Source organism: Gigantopelta aegis, chromosome 6 (assembly GCF_016097555.1).
Source record: "Gigantopelta aegis isolate Gae_Host chromosome 6, Gae_host_genome, whole genome shotgun sequence".
NCBI lineage: Eukaryota > Metazoa > Mollusca > Gastropoda > Neomphalida > Peltospiridae > Gigantopelta > Gigantopelta aegis.
This window is the reverse complement of record NC_054704.1, coordinates 89,134,654-89,150,746: the sequence shown is the minus strand read 5'-3', so window position 1 is coordinate 89,150,746 and position 16,093 is coordinate 89,134,654. Positions and strand designations below refer to the sequence as shown.

At 37.8% G+C, this 16,093-nt stretch overlaps 1 protein-coding gene across 3 annotated transcripts in view; it reads right to left on the bottom strand.

Annotated features, from left to right (window-relative positions):
• The window catches only part of LOC121375446 (la-related protein 1-like), a 60,123-nt gene that overhangs the window by 25,935 nt on the left and 18,095 nt on the right, over nt 1–16,093 (bottom strand). For all 3 annotated transcript variants that reach the window (XM_041502908.1, XM_041502909.1, XM_041502910.1), the window contains exons 6-12: nt 15,812–15,964; nt 14,417–14,558; nt 13,848–13,992; nt 12,981–13,152; nt 12,193–12,374; nt 4,281–4,387; nt 342–549 (exon numbers count right to left, since the gene is read on the bottom strand). In XM_041502908.1, coding sequence (XP_041358842.1) covers nt 342–549; nt 4,281–4,387; nt 12,193–12,374; nt 12,981–13,152; nt 13,848–13,992; nt 14,417–14,558; nt 15,812–15,964 — 1,109 coding nt within the window. The remainder of the gene's footprint in view (nt 1–341; nt 550–4,280; nt 4,388–12,192; nt 12,375–12,980; nt 13,153–13,847; nt 13,993–14,416; nt 14,559–15,811; nt 15,965–16,093) is intronic.

Genomic DNA, 16,093 nt, shown 5'->3' with positions numbered 1-16,093 from the left:
GTGGGTGTATGTGGTACTGGCTTCAAACTCTGAAGATAATGCATAACCCCATCCCCACCGCACCCCACTCCCGCTGAAAAATCGAAGTAATATATTAACTGCCCCTACCCCCATTGAGGTTTTGTTATTCCTATTTATTCCAGTTTGTACACAATTAGCTGAAAAAGATACATTTTCATATTCATATATAAATACTCTATACAGTACTGCATAAAACAAATTTGGCTAAAGCATTTTCAATATGGCTAATGAAAATTCCATTTGGCTAATATTTTGGCTACAGGTATTTTTGATCCAGGGTGAGCCCTGCTTATTGGTTATCTCAATGTAAACAAAACTACCTTATTGGTTTCCTCCCACAAGTCCTGCTCGTAATAATAAAGGCCGTCGTTGATGACCTTGAACAACTCGGAGGTCATCTTGGAGCGTGGAACGTAGTCGCCTGTTCTGTCTCCGCCCGGGTGTTTCCGATACGCTGGCGGTGTCTGGGTCACAATTAAAATCTTCGAGATGTCACTGTCGGCAATCTCATCATCAGACTCGTCAGACCTGCAGGTAAAACAAACAACTATGTGTATAGAGAATAACTAGTTATTGATGCAGGATATCTGCTTAATCCTGTGAAGGTAAGAACGGGAAATTCCACGAGGCTTGCTGGCACAATTTCCCATTTGGCCCGAATAGGATAAAGCGGTCATACTGTATCATTACGTAGTTATTTTTATCCTGCAAGAAACAACTATTACTTTTGTTTATTTCTGCTATACTGTACAATGACCTATCTATGCACGTGACATCACATACAAAAGGTTACAAGAGACATGCATTCAGGTGTTATTAATTTGTAGCAGTAATTTACACTATGTCTGAACAGTAGTAAAAGTTAAAAAGTAAAGTGATAATGATAATTTCATATAATTCAGTCAGGTAGGCCTATGTTTAGTCTATAATATGCAAGTAGAAAAGTAATTTTCTTCATATTTGAGCAGTAAAGTAATATTCACATTTTAAAATTTACAATACATTTATGCTGAAGTAACCATCAGACTCAATGTCTCCTTTATTATTTAATCTGTAGCACATTGTTTTGTCGTGTAGTCCACAAAGAACTAAACTCGCACAAAGACAAAGGCGTTAATGTTCCACACATTTGAACACACCTTGAATACAACACTAACAAGATGATGCCTGAAGTGTGAAATTTGACAATACACGTTTTAACAACCGATCAGACTACATTAATGATAAATTTCTGAAAATAGAGACACAATTCACTTTTAATTTCAACTTACCTTCAAGAAAACACCAAGCCAATTAAAATATGATGATCTATGTACATTTTAAAATGCAGATTTCCCAAACATTTCTAAGTGTCATATGATGGGTGTTTCCCACTTTTCAAAAATAGAAAATCAGACATGGTGAAGCTTCATCAAACATTTCCACTGTGGTTCCATTATGGCATTTAAAAAAAACCTGTTTAAGACTGCAATAACCAGATTTTAATCACTTACATTAATAAAATAACACATTTTGCAAACTTTTTTTGCAAACTTTTCTTTCATAAATTTTATGAAATTTTCCTTTGCTTTGCACCTTAAGTTTCAACTGTTATAAAAACAGGCCCATAAACTCTGTTTCCTAATCATTTGTCACCTGGTTGGTCGGTTCATTTTATTTTAAAGAAAAATATCTTTCTTGTTTTTAATATTTCATGCTCTATGGTCACAAGTCATAAGCTGCTAGTATACATTTAATCAGTCATCATAATCAGTTAATACTTAAGGATTGTCGGTTATTTCTTTTATGTTCATCGGGGTATGAACAAAAAAAGTCATCTGCAAACTGTGTGAATCGACAAAGCCGTTCTCACGGAAGTTTGCAGACTTTTTTTTTCACACCCAGATAAACATAGAAGAAATAACAGACAATAATTATAATTAAATTTGAAACATACTTACTAATAATAACACTAAAAGTTCATATTTTATTTTGAATTATTTTTGGAACAATAACGCTCAGTAAGACAAAGTACCAACATAAAGTGACGTCACAGTGTTCTCGCTGCTCCATTTAAGCGGGGCGCCCCGCCCCGCTATTCCATTTTGCCGCCCTCCTTTCACGTTCCCCGCCCTCCTTTATTTTTGAGCGCCCTCCTTTATTTTTGAGCGCCCCTCTTTATTTTCCAGCACCTATCTCTGCTATTTCCAAATGCACTTTTTTTTCACACAAAAAACAACGATCAGTCTGCACACTGTGACACTGGACATCAAAGGAAACAAGCCGCGTTGTGCACGAAAAAGCAATTGACAAAACATTTACGACAGTTACCGTAACATAATTTAACAGTATTTTTAACAGCCTCTATTTTGTCTAATATCTGTATCCATTTGTATGTTTGACACACACAATAAAAGTTATATTTTATGTAAGCAATGAAAACATTTTATTTTTTACGGATTCGGCAATCTCCGATTGAAAAAACCCTCTTATTTGGCACCAAATTTGTCACGTGATCAGAACAGTCATTCTGTCTTTTGTTTCCACTAACTATCGTTTGATATTTTGTCCTCAGTTGCAGATATAATTGCTTGAAACTGATGATTTTTACTTTCTGTTATTCTGTTTATTCAGTAGTTCTTTATAAAATATTGTAAACTTTTCATTTTGAGGGGATATGAACGCTTATAAAAACAACGGAAGTGGTAGTGTTTATCATTAAAGTCATTTATCTTGAGTGCCAAATAATATATACACCGTCTTTACAAAAACGAAACTACTTTTTATCAGCTGGCGATATTTTATCACAGCGATCGATTCATTCGATGAAGATGGAAATAACAAAAATGTATCTGACATTAGATCACTTTACAAACATCTTTATTGTTTTTCGTATATCTTGAAATCTTTACTAAAAATAATAATATTAAAACTGATCGGTCCAGCAAAACCAGAACTGCCCGTGAATGTCAGACCGATATCATCTTCGGTTCAATTAAAAGACGAGTCTTTTTATAAACCCCTTTGCACTTTTTTGTAGGCAAAATAAGGAGTATGTCTTTTCTCAAAGTCTACCAACACAAAACAATATGGTAACCAAACTACTCCTCTCCCCCCCCCGTCCCCCCCACCCTTGTGTTTTTTTTTTTTTTTTTGCTTTTCGTTTATTGGTGTGGGTGTTTTTTTTGAAGGGTGTGGTGCCGAGCGGCCTCCCTCCTTTAATTTTCACCCAGCGAGAACACTGCGTCATCAGATATCACGTTCCCCGGCAACGTTATTTTTACATTCATCGAGAAATGAACAAATTTGCATTGCTACGGGCTGGACCAATGAGATGACGTTAAACAGTACTGTAACGAATGTAATGGAAATGTAGTATACTACAAGTCATGAAATTATTAATTAATGAGAAAAATGTAACTGATTGATTGAAAACATTTTATTGTATAAAGAACAAAAGAATCGGGCAAAAGTTTAACAACTTATGAGGCCCTCTTCTATACACTCAGCCTTTTATTGCACAAATGAAACATCATAAAATAGTTGTCAGCAGCAATTATAACCAGTGAGGCAAAGTATGAACAAGCACCATTAGAAGGAGGTACTGACCAGTCTGTCTGTCATATTTGAGCAGTAAATTAATACTCACATTTTAAAATTTTCAATACATTTATGCATTAGTAACCATCAGAATCAATGTCTCCTTTATTATTTAATCTGTAGCACATTGTTTTGTCGTGAAGTCCACAAAGAACTAAACTCGCACAAAGACAAAGGCGTTAATGTTCCACACATTTGAACACACCTTGTATGTAACACTAACAAGGTGATGCCTGAAGTGTGGAATTATCAACAATTAGTTAATAATTGGTCATCAATACTTTTGGAGAATTCGGAACATAATTTACATTTCATTTTAAAATGAATCTTCTAGCAATATCCACTGGATTACTGTTTCTTAATGAATGCTGAAATAAGCACATATAATTCACAGGTCAAAATAGTTTTGCCGTGTAAACTTAATCCCTCTCCATTCCCAACAATTCTAAACCCTACACTGAAAATCCAAGACTAAAAAAGTCTTCAAAGTTTAAAAAGTTTGTTTTGTTTAACGACACCACAAGAGCACACTTATTTACTAATCATCGGCTATTGGATATCAAAGAAAAGAAAGTCGACATTTTCTTTGTATGATTCGTGGCACTGCCAGTGTGTTAGTTGTGATAATTATAACCTCTGAGGCAAAGTATCAATGAGCAGTGTTTGAAGGAGGTACTGACCAGTCTGTGAAGTTGTTTCTGCGTCCCACGTCCAGCTCCTCCAGCTCCTCGTCAAACAGGAAGTCTAGCTCCTCCTGTTCCTGTTGCTGCTCAACTTGGGATCCTCCCTAAACAAAAATAAAATAATATTACCTCATTAAGGGGAGATAATTCTTACATCACTATAAATCTGAATGGATAAAAGAAAGGAAAAGTGTTTGTTATTTTAGAAATAATGTTTAAAATGTGGTTATTTTCAGTACTAGGACAGGGAGGGATGGAGGCAAGAAAGACAGACAGACACACACAAATACAGACACAGAGAAAGAGAAAGACACACACAAATACAGACACAGAGAAAGAGAAAGACACACACAAATACAGACACAGAGAAAGACAGATACACACAAATACAGCCATAGAGACAATTGCATATGCACACACCCACATGCACACAGACAGATACAGAGACAGATAGAGGCAGACACACACAGAGGAAAAAAGAAAAGAAAAAAAATGTTTTATTTAATGACGCACTCAACACGTATTTATGGTTATATGGCGTCAGACATATGGTTAAGGACCACAGAGATATTGAGAGTGGAAACCCACTGTCGCCACTTCATGGGCTACTCTTTTCGATTAGCAGCAAGGGATCTTTTATATGCACCATCCCACAGACAGGGTCCTACATACCACAGCCTCATGGTGCACTGGCTGGAACAAGAAATAGCCCAATGGGCCCACTATGGGGATCAATCACACAGAGAGAGAGAGAGAGAGAGAGAGAGAGAGAGAGAGAGAGAGAGAGAGAGAGAGAGAGAGAGAGAGAGAGAGAGAGACAGACAGACAGACAGACAGACAGACAGACAGACAGTGTGAGAGTGTTAGGCCGACAGGGCAGGGAAGGAGGAACCCACTGCCGCCACGTATATTACTAATGAAAAAGCAACAAGGGGTCCTCACAGACAGAAAGGTACGTACCATGGCTGCACAGGCTGGGACAGGGAAAAATGAACATTTGTCCACCGAGGTCAACCGATCCCATGACCCATCACACCTCAAGCAGGTGCTCTACCACCATGCTCATAACAGTAAGTCAAGAGAGATTTATAGCACCCGTCAGATAGATGGGTGGGTTTAGTGCTCATAACAGTAAGTCAAGAGAGATTTATAGCACCCGTCAGATAGATGGGTGGGTTTAGTGCTCATAACAGTAAGTCAAGAGAGATTTATAGCACCCGTCAGATAGATGGGTGGGTTTAGTGCTCATAACAGTAAGTCAAGAGAGATTTATAGCACCCGTCACAGATAGATGGGTGGGTTTAGTGCTCATAACAGTAAGTCAAGAGAGATTTATAGCACCCGTCAGATAGATGGATGGGTTTAGTGTTCATAACAGCAAGTCAAGAGATATTTATAGCACCCGTCAGATAGATGGGTGGGTTTAGTGCTCATAACAGTAAGTCAAGAGAGATTTATAGCACCCGTCAAGAGATAGATGGGTGGGTTTAGTGCTCATAACAGTAAGTCAAGAGAGATTTATAGCACCCGTCAAGAGATAGATGGGTGGGTTTAGTGCTCATAACAGTAAGTCAAGAGAGATTTATAGCACCCGTCAGAGATAGATGGGTGGGTTTAGTGCTCATAACAGTAAGTCAAGAGAGATTTATAGCACCCATCAGAGATAGATGGGTGGGTTTAGTGCTCATAACAGTAAGTCAAGAGAGATTTATAGCACCCGTCAAGAGATAGATGGGTGGGTTTAGTGCTCATAACAGTAAGTCAAGAGAGATTTATAGCACCTGTCAGATAGATGGGTGGGTTTAGTGCTCATAACAGTAAGTCAAGAGAGATTTATAGCACCTGTCAGAGATAGATGGGTGGGTTTAGTGCTCATAACAGTAAGTCAAGAGAGATTTATAGCACCCGTCAGAGATAGATGGGTGGGTTTAGTGCTCATAACAGCAAGTCAACAGAGATTTATAGCACCCGTCACAGATAGATGGGTGGGTTTAGTGCGTTTAGTGCTCATAACAGTAAGTCAAGAGAGATTTATAGCACCCGTCAAGAGATAGATGGGTGGGTTTAGTGCTCATAACATTAAGTCAAGAGAGATTTATAGCACCCGTCAAGAGATAGATGGGTGGGTGGGTTCATAACATTAAGTCAAGAGAGATGGGTGGGTTTAGTGTTCATAACAGTAAGTCAAGAGAGATTTATAGCACCCGTCAGAGATAGATGGGTGGGTTTAGTGCTCATAACAGCAAGTCAACAGAGATTTATAGCACCCGTCACAGATAGATGGGTGGGTTTAGTGCTCATAACAGCAAGTCAACAGAGATTTATAGCACCCGTCACAGATAGATGGGTGGGTTTAGTGCTCATAACAGCAAGTCAAGAGAGATTTATAGCACCCGTCACAGATAGATGGGTGGGTTTAGTGCTCATAACAGTAAGTCAAGAGAGATTTATAGCACCCATCAGAGATAGATGGGTGGGTTTAGTGCTCATAACAGTAAGTCAAGAGAGATTTATAGCACCCATCAGAGATAGATGGGTGGGTTTAGTGCTCATAACAGTAAGTCAAGAGAGATTTACAGCACCCATCAGAGATAGATGGGTGGGTTTAGTGCTCATAACAGTAAGTCAATAGAGATTTATAACACCCATCAAGAGATAGATGGGTGGGTTTAGTGCTCATAACAGTAAGTCAAGAGAGATTTATAGCACCCGTCACAGATAGATGGGTGGGTTTAGTGCTCATAACAGCAAGTCAAGAGAGATTTATAGCACCCGTCAGAGATAGATGGGTGGGTTTAGTGCTCATAACAGTAAGTCAAGAGAGATTTATAGCACCCGTCAGATAGATGGGTGGGTTTAGTGTTCATAACAGTAAGTCAAGAGAGATTTATAGCACCCGTCAGATAGATGGGTGGGTTTAGTGTTCATAACAGTAAGTCAAGAGAGATTTACAGCACCCATCACAGATAGATGGGTGGGTTTAGTGCTCATAACAGTAAGTCAAGAGAGATTTACAGCACCCATCACAGATAGATGGGTGGGTTTAGTGCTCATAACAGTAAGTCAAGAGAGATTTACAGCACCCATCAGAGATAGATGGGTGGGTTTAGTGCTCATAACAGTAAGTCAAGAGAGATTTATAGCACCCATCAGAGATAGATGGGTGGGTTTAGTGCTCATAACAGTAAGTCAAGAGAGATTTACAGCACCCATCAGAGATAGATGGGTGGGTTTAGTGCTCATAACAGGGTTTAGTGCTCATAACAGTAAGTCAAGAGAGATTTATAACACCCGTCAAGAGATAGATGGGTGGGTTTAGTGCTCATAACAATAAGTCAAGAGAGATTTATAGCACCCATCAGAGTGGGATGGGTGGGTTTAGTGTTCATAACAGTAAGTCAAGAGAGATTTATAACACCCATCAGAGATAGATGGGTGGGTTTAGTGCTCATAACAGTAAGTCAAGAGAGATTTATAGCACCCATCAGAGATAGATGGGTGGGTTTAGTGCTCATAACAGTAAGTCAAGAGAGATTTATAGCACCCATCAGAGATAGATGGGTGGGTTTAGTGCTCATAACAGTAAGTCAAGAGAGATTTATAGCACCCATCAGAGATAGATGGGTGGGTTTAGTGCTCATAACAGTAAGTCAAGAGAGATTTATAGCACCCGTCAGAGATAGATGGGTGGGTTTAGTGCTCATAACAGTAAGTCAAGAGAGATTTATAACACCCGTCAAGAGATAGATGGGTGGGTTTAGTGTTCATAACAGTAAGTCAAGAGAGATTTATAGCACCCGTCAAGAGATAGATGGGTGGGTTTAGTGTTCATAACAGTAAGTCAAGAGAGATTTATAGCACCCGTCAGAGATAGATGGGTGGGTTTAGTGCTCATAACAGTAAGTCAAGAGAGATTTATAGCACCCGTCAAGAGATAGATGGGTGGGTTTAATGTTCATAACAGTAAGTCAAGAGAGATTTATAACACCCGTCAGTGGGTTTAGTGTTCACTCCAAAGAAAAACATGTCCAACTTTTTCAGCAAACTGAGCCTCTCATTGCGCAATTGAAACAACATATATAGTTTTCAGTAGCAATTATAATCATTGAGGCAAAGTATCAACAACCAACACAAAATCAAGGAATGTTAATTAAGGGTACTAGAGATAAAAAATAGTTTTATTACATTACGATAGAAGACAACTAAGTCACACCCGCACAATATAAAATATTGTGAAACAAGCATCTGAAACTTTCAAGAACTATCACTTTGTTCACACAACAGTACAAGCCTAATTTGCATAACACATCAAATTTAAAATATCACTGACATGGTCATAAAGGTCTCACCAAAAAGAAATAGGTTACATGAATTCGTTTCAGCACAACCCATAAATGGTTTTAAACTTTGCAAATTTTGAATTTTCTATTCATGAATATTCTACCTTTCTTTGAACATTTTAGCAGTTTAAAGTTTGTTTTGTTTAAAACACCACTAGAGCACACTGATTAATTAATCAGGCTATTGGAAGTCATCAAACCTATGGTAATTCTGACACGTAGTCATGAGGAAAGCCACTAAATTTTACCTCATACAGCAAGGGATTTATATGCACTTTCCCATTTGACCAGTTGTGAAAATTTGTCCACCAAGGTCAACCAATCCCATGACCCATCACACCTCAAGCAGGTGCTCTACCACCGTGCTCATAACAATAAGTGAAGAGAGATTTATAGCACCCGTCACAGATAGATGGGTGGGTTTAGTGCTCATAACAGTAAGTCAAGAGAGATTTATAGCACCCGTCACAGATAGATGGGTGGGTTTAGTGCTCATAACAGTAAGTCAAGAGAGATTTATAGCACCCGTCAGATAGATGGGTGGGTTTAGTGCTCATAACAGTAAGTCAAGAGAGATTTATAGCACCTGTCACAGATAGATGGGTGGGTTTAGTGCTCATAACAGTAAGTCAAGAGAGATTTATAGCACCCGTCAGATAGATGGATGGGTTTAGTGTTCATAACAGCAAGTCAAGAGAGATTTATAGCACCCGTCAGATAGATGGGTGGGTTTAGTGCTCATAACAGCAAGTCAAGAGAGATTTATAGCACCCGTCAGATAGATGGGTGGGTTTAGTGCTCATAACAGCAAGTCAAGAGAGATTTATAGCACCCGTCAGATAGATGGGTCAAGAGATTTATAGCACCCGTCAAGAGATAGATGGGTGGGTTTAGTGCTCATAACAGTAAGTCAAGAGAGATTTATAGCACCCATCAGAGATAGATGGGTGGGTTTAGTGCTCATAACAGTAAGTCAAGAGAGATTTATAGCACCCGTCAAGAGATAGATGGGTGGGTTTAGTGCTCATAACAGTAAGTCAAGAGAGATTTATAGCACCCGTCAGAGATAGATGGGTGGGTTTAGTGCTCATAACAGTAAGTCAAGAGAGATTTATAGCACCCGTCAAGAGATAGATGGGTTTAGTGCTCATAACAGTAAGTCAAGAGAGATTTATAGCACCCGTCAGAGATAGATGGGTGGGTTTAGTGCTCATAACAGTAAGTCAAGAGAGATTTATAACACCCGTCAAGAGATAGATGGGTGGGTTTAGTGCTCATAACAGTAAGTCAAGAGAGATTTATAGCACCCGTCAGAGATAGATGGGTGGGTTTAGTGCTCATAACAGTAAGTCAAGAGAGATTTATAACACCCGTCAAGAGATAGATGGGTGGATTTAGTGTTCATAACAGTAAGTCAAGAGAGATTTATAGCACCCGTCAGAGATAGATGGGTGGGTTTAGTGCTCATAACAGTAAGTCAAGAGAGATTTATAGCACCCGTCACAGATAGATGGGTGGGTTTAGTGCTCATAACAGTAAGTCAAGAGAGATTTATAGCACCCGTCAGATAGATGGGTGGGTTTAGTGCTCATAACAGCAAGTCAAGAGAGATTTATAGCACCCGTCAGATAGATGGGTGGGTTTAGTGCTCATAACAGCAAGTCAAGAGAGATTTATAGCACCCGTCAGATAGATGGGTGGGTTTAGTGCTCATAATAGTAAGTCAACAGAGATTTATAGCACCCGTCACAAATAGATGGGTGGGTTTAGTGCTCATAACAGTAAGTCAAGAGATTTATAGCACCCGTCAAGAGATAGATGGGTGGGTTTAGTGCTCATAACAGTAAGTCAAGAGAGATTTATAGCACCCTTCAGAGATAGATGGGTGGGTTTAGTGCTCATAACAGTAAGTCAAGAGAGATTTATAGCACCCGTCAAGAGATAGATGGGTGGCTTTAGTGCTCATAACAGTAAGTCAAGAGAGATTTATAGCACCCATCAGAGATAGATGGGTGGGTTTAGTGCTCATAACAGTAAGTCAAGAGAGATTTATAGGACCCGTCAAGAGATAGATGGGTGGGTTTAGTGCTCATAACAGTAAGTCAAGAGAGATTTATAGCACCCATCAGAGATAGATGGGTGGGTTTAGTGCTCATAACAGTAAGTCAAGAGAGATTTATAGCACCCATCAAGAGATAGATGGGTGGGTTTAGTGCTCATAACAGTAAGTCAAGAGATTTATAGCACCCGTCAAGAGATAGATGGGTGGGTTTAGTGCTCATAACAGTAAGTCAAGAGAGATTTATAGCAAGAGAGATTTATAGCACCCTTCAGAGATATATGGGTGGGTTTAGTGCTCATAACAGTAAGTCAAGAGAGATTTATAGCACCCTTCAGAGATAGATGGGTGGGTTTAGTGCTCATAACAGTAAGTCAAGAGAGATTTATAACACCCGTCAAGAGATAGATGGGTGGGTTTAGTGCTCATAACAGTAAGTCAAGAGAGATTTATAACACCCGTCAAGAGATAGATGGGTGGGTTTAGTGCTCATAACAGTAAGTCAAGAGAGATTTATAACACCTGTCAGTGGGTTTAGTGTTCACTCCAAAGAAAAACATGTCCAACTTTTTCAGCAAACTGAGCCTCTCATTGCGCAATTGAAACAACATATATAGTTTTCAGTAGCAATTATAATCATTGAGGCAAAGTATCAACAACCAACACAAAATCAAGGAATGTTAATTAACGGTATTAGAGATAAAAAATAGTTTTATTACATTACGATAGAAGACAACTAAGTCACACCCGCACAATATAAAATACTGTGAAACAAGCATCTGAAACTTTCAAGAACTATCACTTTGTTCACACAACAACAGTACAAGCCTAATTTGCACAACACATCAAATTTAAAATATCACTGACATGGTCATAAAGGTCTCACCAAAAAGAAATAGGTTACATGAATTCGTTTCAGCACAACCCATAAATGGTTTATGCAAATTTAGAATTTTCTATTCATGAATATTCTACCAGTTTTAACACTTTAGCAGTTTAAAGTTTGTTTTGTTTAACGACACCACTAGAGCACATCGATTAATTAATCATATGCTACTGAAAGTCGTCAAACATATGGTAATTCTGACAGTCATGAGGAAAGCTGCTAAATGTTTCTTAATGCAGCAAGGGATCATTTATATGCACTTACCCACAGACAGGAAAGCACATATCACAGCATTTGACCAGTTGTGGTGCACTGGTTTGAACGAGAAAACCTTAATCAGCTGAATGGATCTACCGAGGTGGTTCGATCCTGTCATGCAAACACCTGAAACAAGCACTCAACCGACTGTGCTAAATCCCGCTCCGTTCCTCTGATAACTATGTGTCAGAATTACCAAATGTTTGACATCCAATAGCCGATGATTAATAAATCAATGTGCTCTAGTGGTGTCGTTAAACAAAACAAACTTCTTCATAAATGAACAGTTTTTGAGACTGCTTATTACAGATTTGTGAAGTATAAACATCAAAAATGCTGGGGATTTTCCATGGCATCATTTCTCACCTTCGCCTCGGACTTCTCCCTCTCGCGGGCGGCTTTCTTCTCCCTGCGTCGCACCTCCCGCCACTCACCCTGCAGCTCGGGGGCACTCGTCGACAGGATGTGAGTGGACGGGTGCGGACTCGACTTCCACGACATCTCCTGCCACCGCAGGTCATCCTGGTCCTTGTCACCGTCATCCGCACCTGAACACAGACGGTAATCAGCGTTACGTTAAATTAATTTATACATATCATGTCATAAAGTTCTTCTCTTTTTTTGATGCTATTAATTACTTCTTAAGATACAAATACCGAATGTAATTAATAGCCAGTCTTGTTATTTTATTTAGGAATTCTACTTTGGGGTGTTTTTTTGTTTGTTTTTGTTTTTTTGTGGGGCGGGGTAATTATAAAATATTTCCTTGTATTTTGGTTATAATTAGCCAAAACCACCATGTAATTTATCACACATACAATGAACATCAATACATATAAGTGACCAAGATTCTATCATAGAAATATACTGAATAACAAAAAAATAAGTGAATATTAATTTATTTTTTGTTACTTTAAATTATTCCGTATGAATCACATTAGGTTTTTTTAATCCATTTTAGGCTCATTTTGACATTTTATTTAACAAATTAATGGCATTGTGAAGAAAAAAAAATTATTCAAGTTTCTTTTGTTACTTAGTATATATATTAGCAGACTGCACTATATAAACTCTGAACTTGTTTCATGACAGTAGTTCTAACATTTTCTGTCACAAATTGGGAACACATTCATTCTGACATAGTTGAACATTACCTGGGGACTGAAAATGAAACGGCTTTCCCGGTACGAATTCAGGAACATCGACATGCAACTTGGACGCTGCTATTAATGCTGGTCCCTCTAGAGGCCATTTTGAAGGATTGTCCGCTCCACGAACCCGCTGGTTGTCTTCCGACAGTTCAACAACGGAACTCTCTGATAACGCCTGCAAAATACAAAGTACCGTAATATGCTTTAGTTTCTCTACTCTGATTAGTTTTTATCCATCAATCAAGAATTATTGGAACAAATAATGTCTGAAAATAGACCCAAAACAACTCTTCTAGTAAAGAAATATTATGTTGCGGCTGTTCATTTTTTGTTAATATTTTAACAAGGGTAAATGAAGTTGTTGTTTTTTTCTACCTGGCAACACCCTTCTCCCCTCCTAAAAGTATATATCAAAAAGGTTATTTTGCAAAAGATATTGTGTATCAAAATACCTAGTAACCACTAACCCCAGAATACAGTTGTATGCTCGTCAAAATGTTAATTGTGAATTACCCCTTACAGGTAGTACTAAACCAAACAACTTCTGGCTGGGTCAAAGTTTGAGGTGAACCAAACTTTTGATAGTGCAGTTAATACCACAAGTACTGTGATTGGTGATAAATGTGAGTGCATTAGTTGTAATCATAGATGCTAACTGTTATCTCTGAAATGAGCAGCTTCACACACAATTTTTCCGGATTCACTTTTAGGGTGAGGGGTGGTAGTATTTATATCAGTGGTGTATATGTGGATTGATAAGCTGCAGGTAGGAGTCTTAGCCACATATGTTACTATGGTCGTCTATGTGGGATTTGCTTTGGTAGTATACACCCTACAAGTTAGTAATAATAAACGAATCACTCCCATTACCTCTATAATAAGGTCCAGGTCTTGAGTGAGAGCCTGGACTCTGTGAAAACTTGCAATCAAACTGACGGGGATCCAGCCCTCAGAATCCATGCGTCGGCGCAAAAAGAAGTCTCTCTGCAGATTTTCTTCACTGAAGTAATAGTCTCTGTAATTAAATGTAGTTGTTAGTCGTCTTCATTTCCTTTAAGTAAAAAACTATTCTTTATGTTCAAAGGCACCGTTGTTAATATTTGTTTTGTTGTCTTTACCAATAATTAGTAATGTTTTGAAGATTAAATCCCTATTATTTGTAGGGACAGATTTTCGTACTAATAATGTGTCATACATGTGTTTTTATTCAAACCATGGCTATTTACATTTGTACCCTAACAATATGTCCTTGCATCTGTTTATTACTATGCACTTACATTTGTTGAACAGTCTGACCAACATTTGTGTTACATTTTCTTTCATCTTTAAAATTGTATATAATTACATATATTATTAACATTAAGTATGTGATCTTCTCCCTCATATTTAAAGCTTAACAGCATATACTTCTTTTTTTTAAATTTTACATTCATACTTACATTTGAGTTTTAACAAACTCTTTCACAACTGTATTATCAACAGAAGGCGTTGTGAAATAGACTGTTCCGCCAAATGCAGGGTTGAAATTCTGATCGCCGAACACAGCCTGATCATCAAATGCAAACTGCTGAAAGTCTGAACCTTAAAACATAATGTTAAAAAATATGAAAGAAAAAGGAAATTAATTATTTAAACACAGGGTAATTTGTTATTTTTAATCCATAGTAAGAAGTCTTGTAGTTTGTGTGATGTAATAATATACTCAAGGTTTAATAAATTGTTTGGTAAATATATTTCAGTTTAAAACTTTCACATTTATAGTCTATCTTCAAAACAAATTTCAAAATGAATTTAACCAAACTGCTAAAAACAAAACTGATTCCATGTACTGAGTTTGTCACCATTTTCAGACATTTTGAAACATTAATCCTATTTAACAAATTGGAACTATAATCAACTGATATGATTGTATGTATATTCAATTTGTCTTGTGCTCGTGTGGATTTTTACCTACAATAATTTTATACATATGAATTCACTAGTGTTTCCAACCACAAATTCTTTTTTTAATAATTGGGTCAAAGGGATTCCAGAATGCATTTACCAATACAATATTTGGGATTTTAAACTTTGTTCAGGTTTTGGTCTACAAGCTGGTAGATAAAAGATCCCTTGCTGCTAATTGGAAAGAGCAGCCCATGTAGTGGTGACAATGGGTTTCCTCTCAAAATCTGTGTGGTCCATAACCATATGTCTGACGCAATATAACCGTAAATAAAATGTGTCGAGTGCGTCGTTAAATAAAACATTTCTTTCTTTCTTTCTTTTTTTTCAGATTTTATTATCCAGATGTATATTTGAGTCCATCAATTCACTGTCTTTTCAGGGGCCTAGCTTCCATATACGCAGGTACACAGCTGTGTACCACCTGAGATTACAATTTTTTTTTTAAATTAATATATATGGGGGGTGGGGTGGGCACAGCAAATAGTGTTTCATTCCATTGCCGAAAAAGTCTGCATACCACCTGAAAATCCCAAGCTAGGCCCCTTCTTTTGATGCCTACAAACTTAGGACAGTCACTTTAAATACTGTCATATAATTACATACTTTTTGCTGTTATACTATTTATTTTATTATAATTGAATGAGATGACTAAAAACCTAAATTTTATCTTTCAATAAATTGTTGAAAATGAGATATTACAAAAAAAGCAGATCATGGCAAGAACAAAAGAAAGCTAGAATAATTTAAACAATTGTTTTTTGTGTTAATTTATTGATGTATAACCGTTACAAATTTAGTATAAAATGGCTTTGCTAAATTCGATTGTACAGAATCTGTAACGATTATAAATAGATAAAATCCACAACCCAATTCTTATGTAAACTTACCCGACTCACTACCTCCACTACTACTACCTCTCCCCCGGCCACGCCCTCTCATTCCACCACGCCCTCGCCCTCTACGGCCCCGAGAGTATCCACCTCTACCCTCACTGCTATTTGGTCCCAACATGTCATCCCTCCAGTTCCTGGAATCTGGACCTAAAAAGTACAAACAATTAGTTAACATTTGCATGTAACTGGAGAAAACTTGATGTTTTCTCTTTTATGGATACATTATCTGTCCTCAAACAAGTGCACTCCCCTTCCCCCCACCACGGCTAGTAGTCC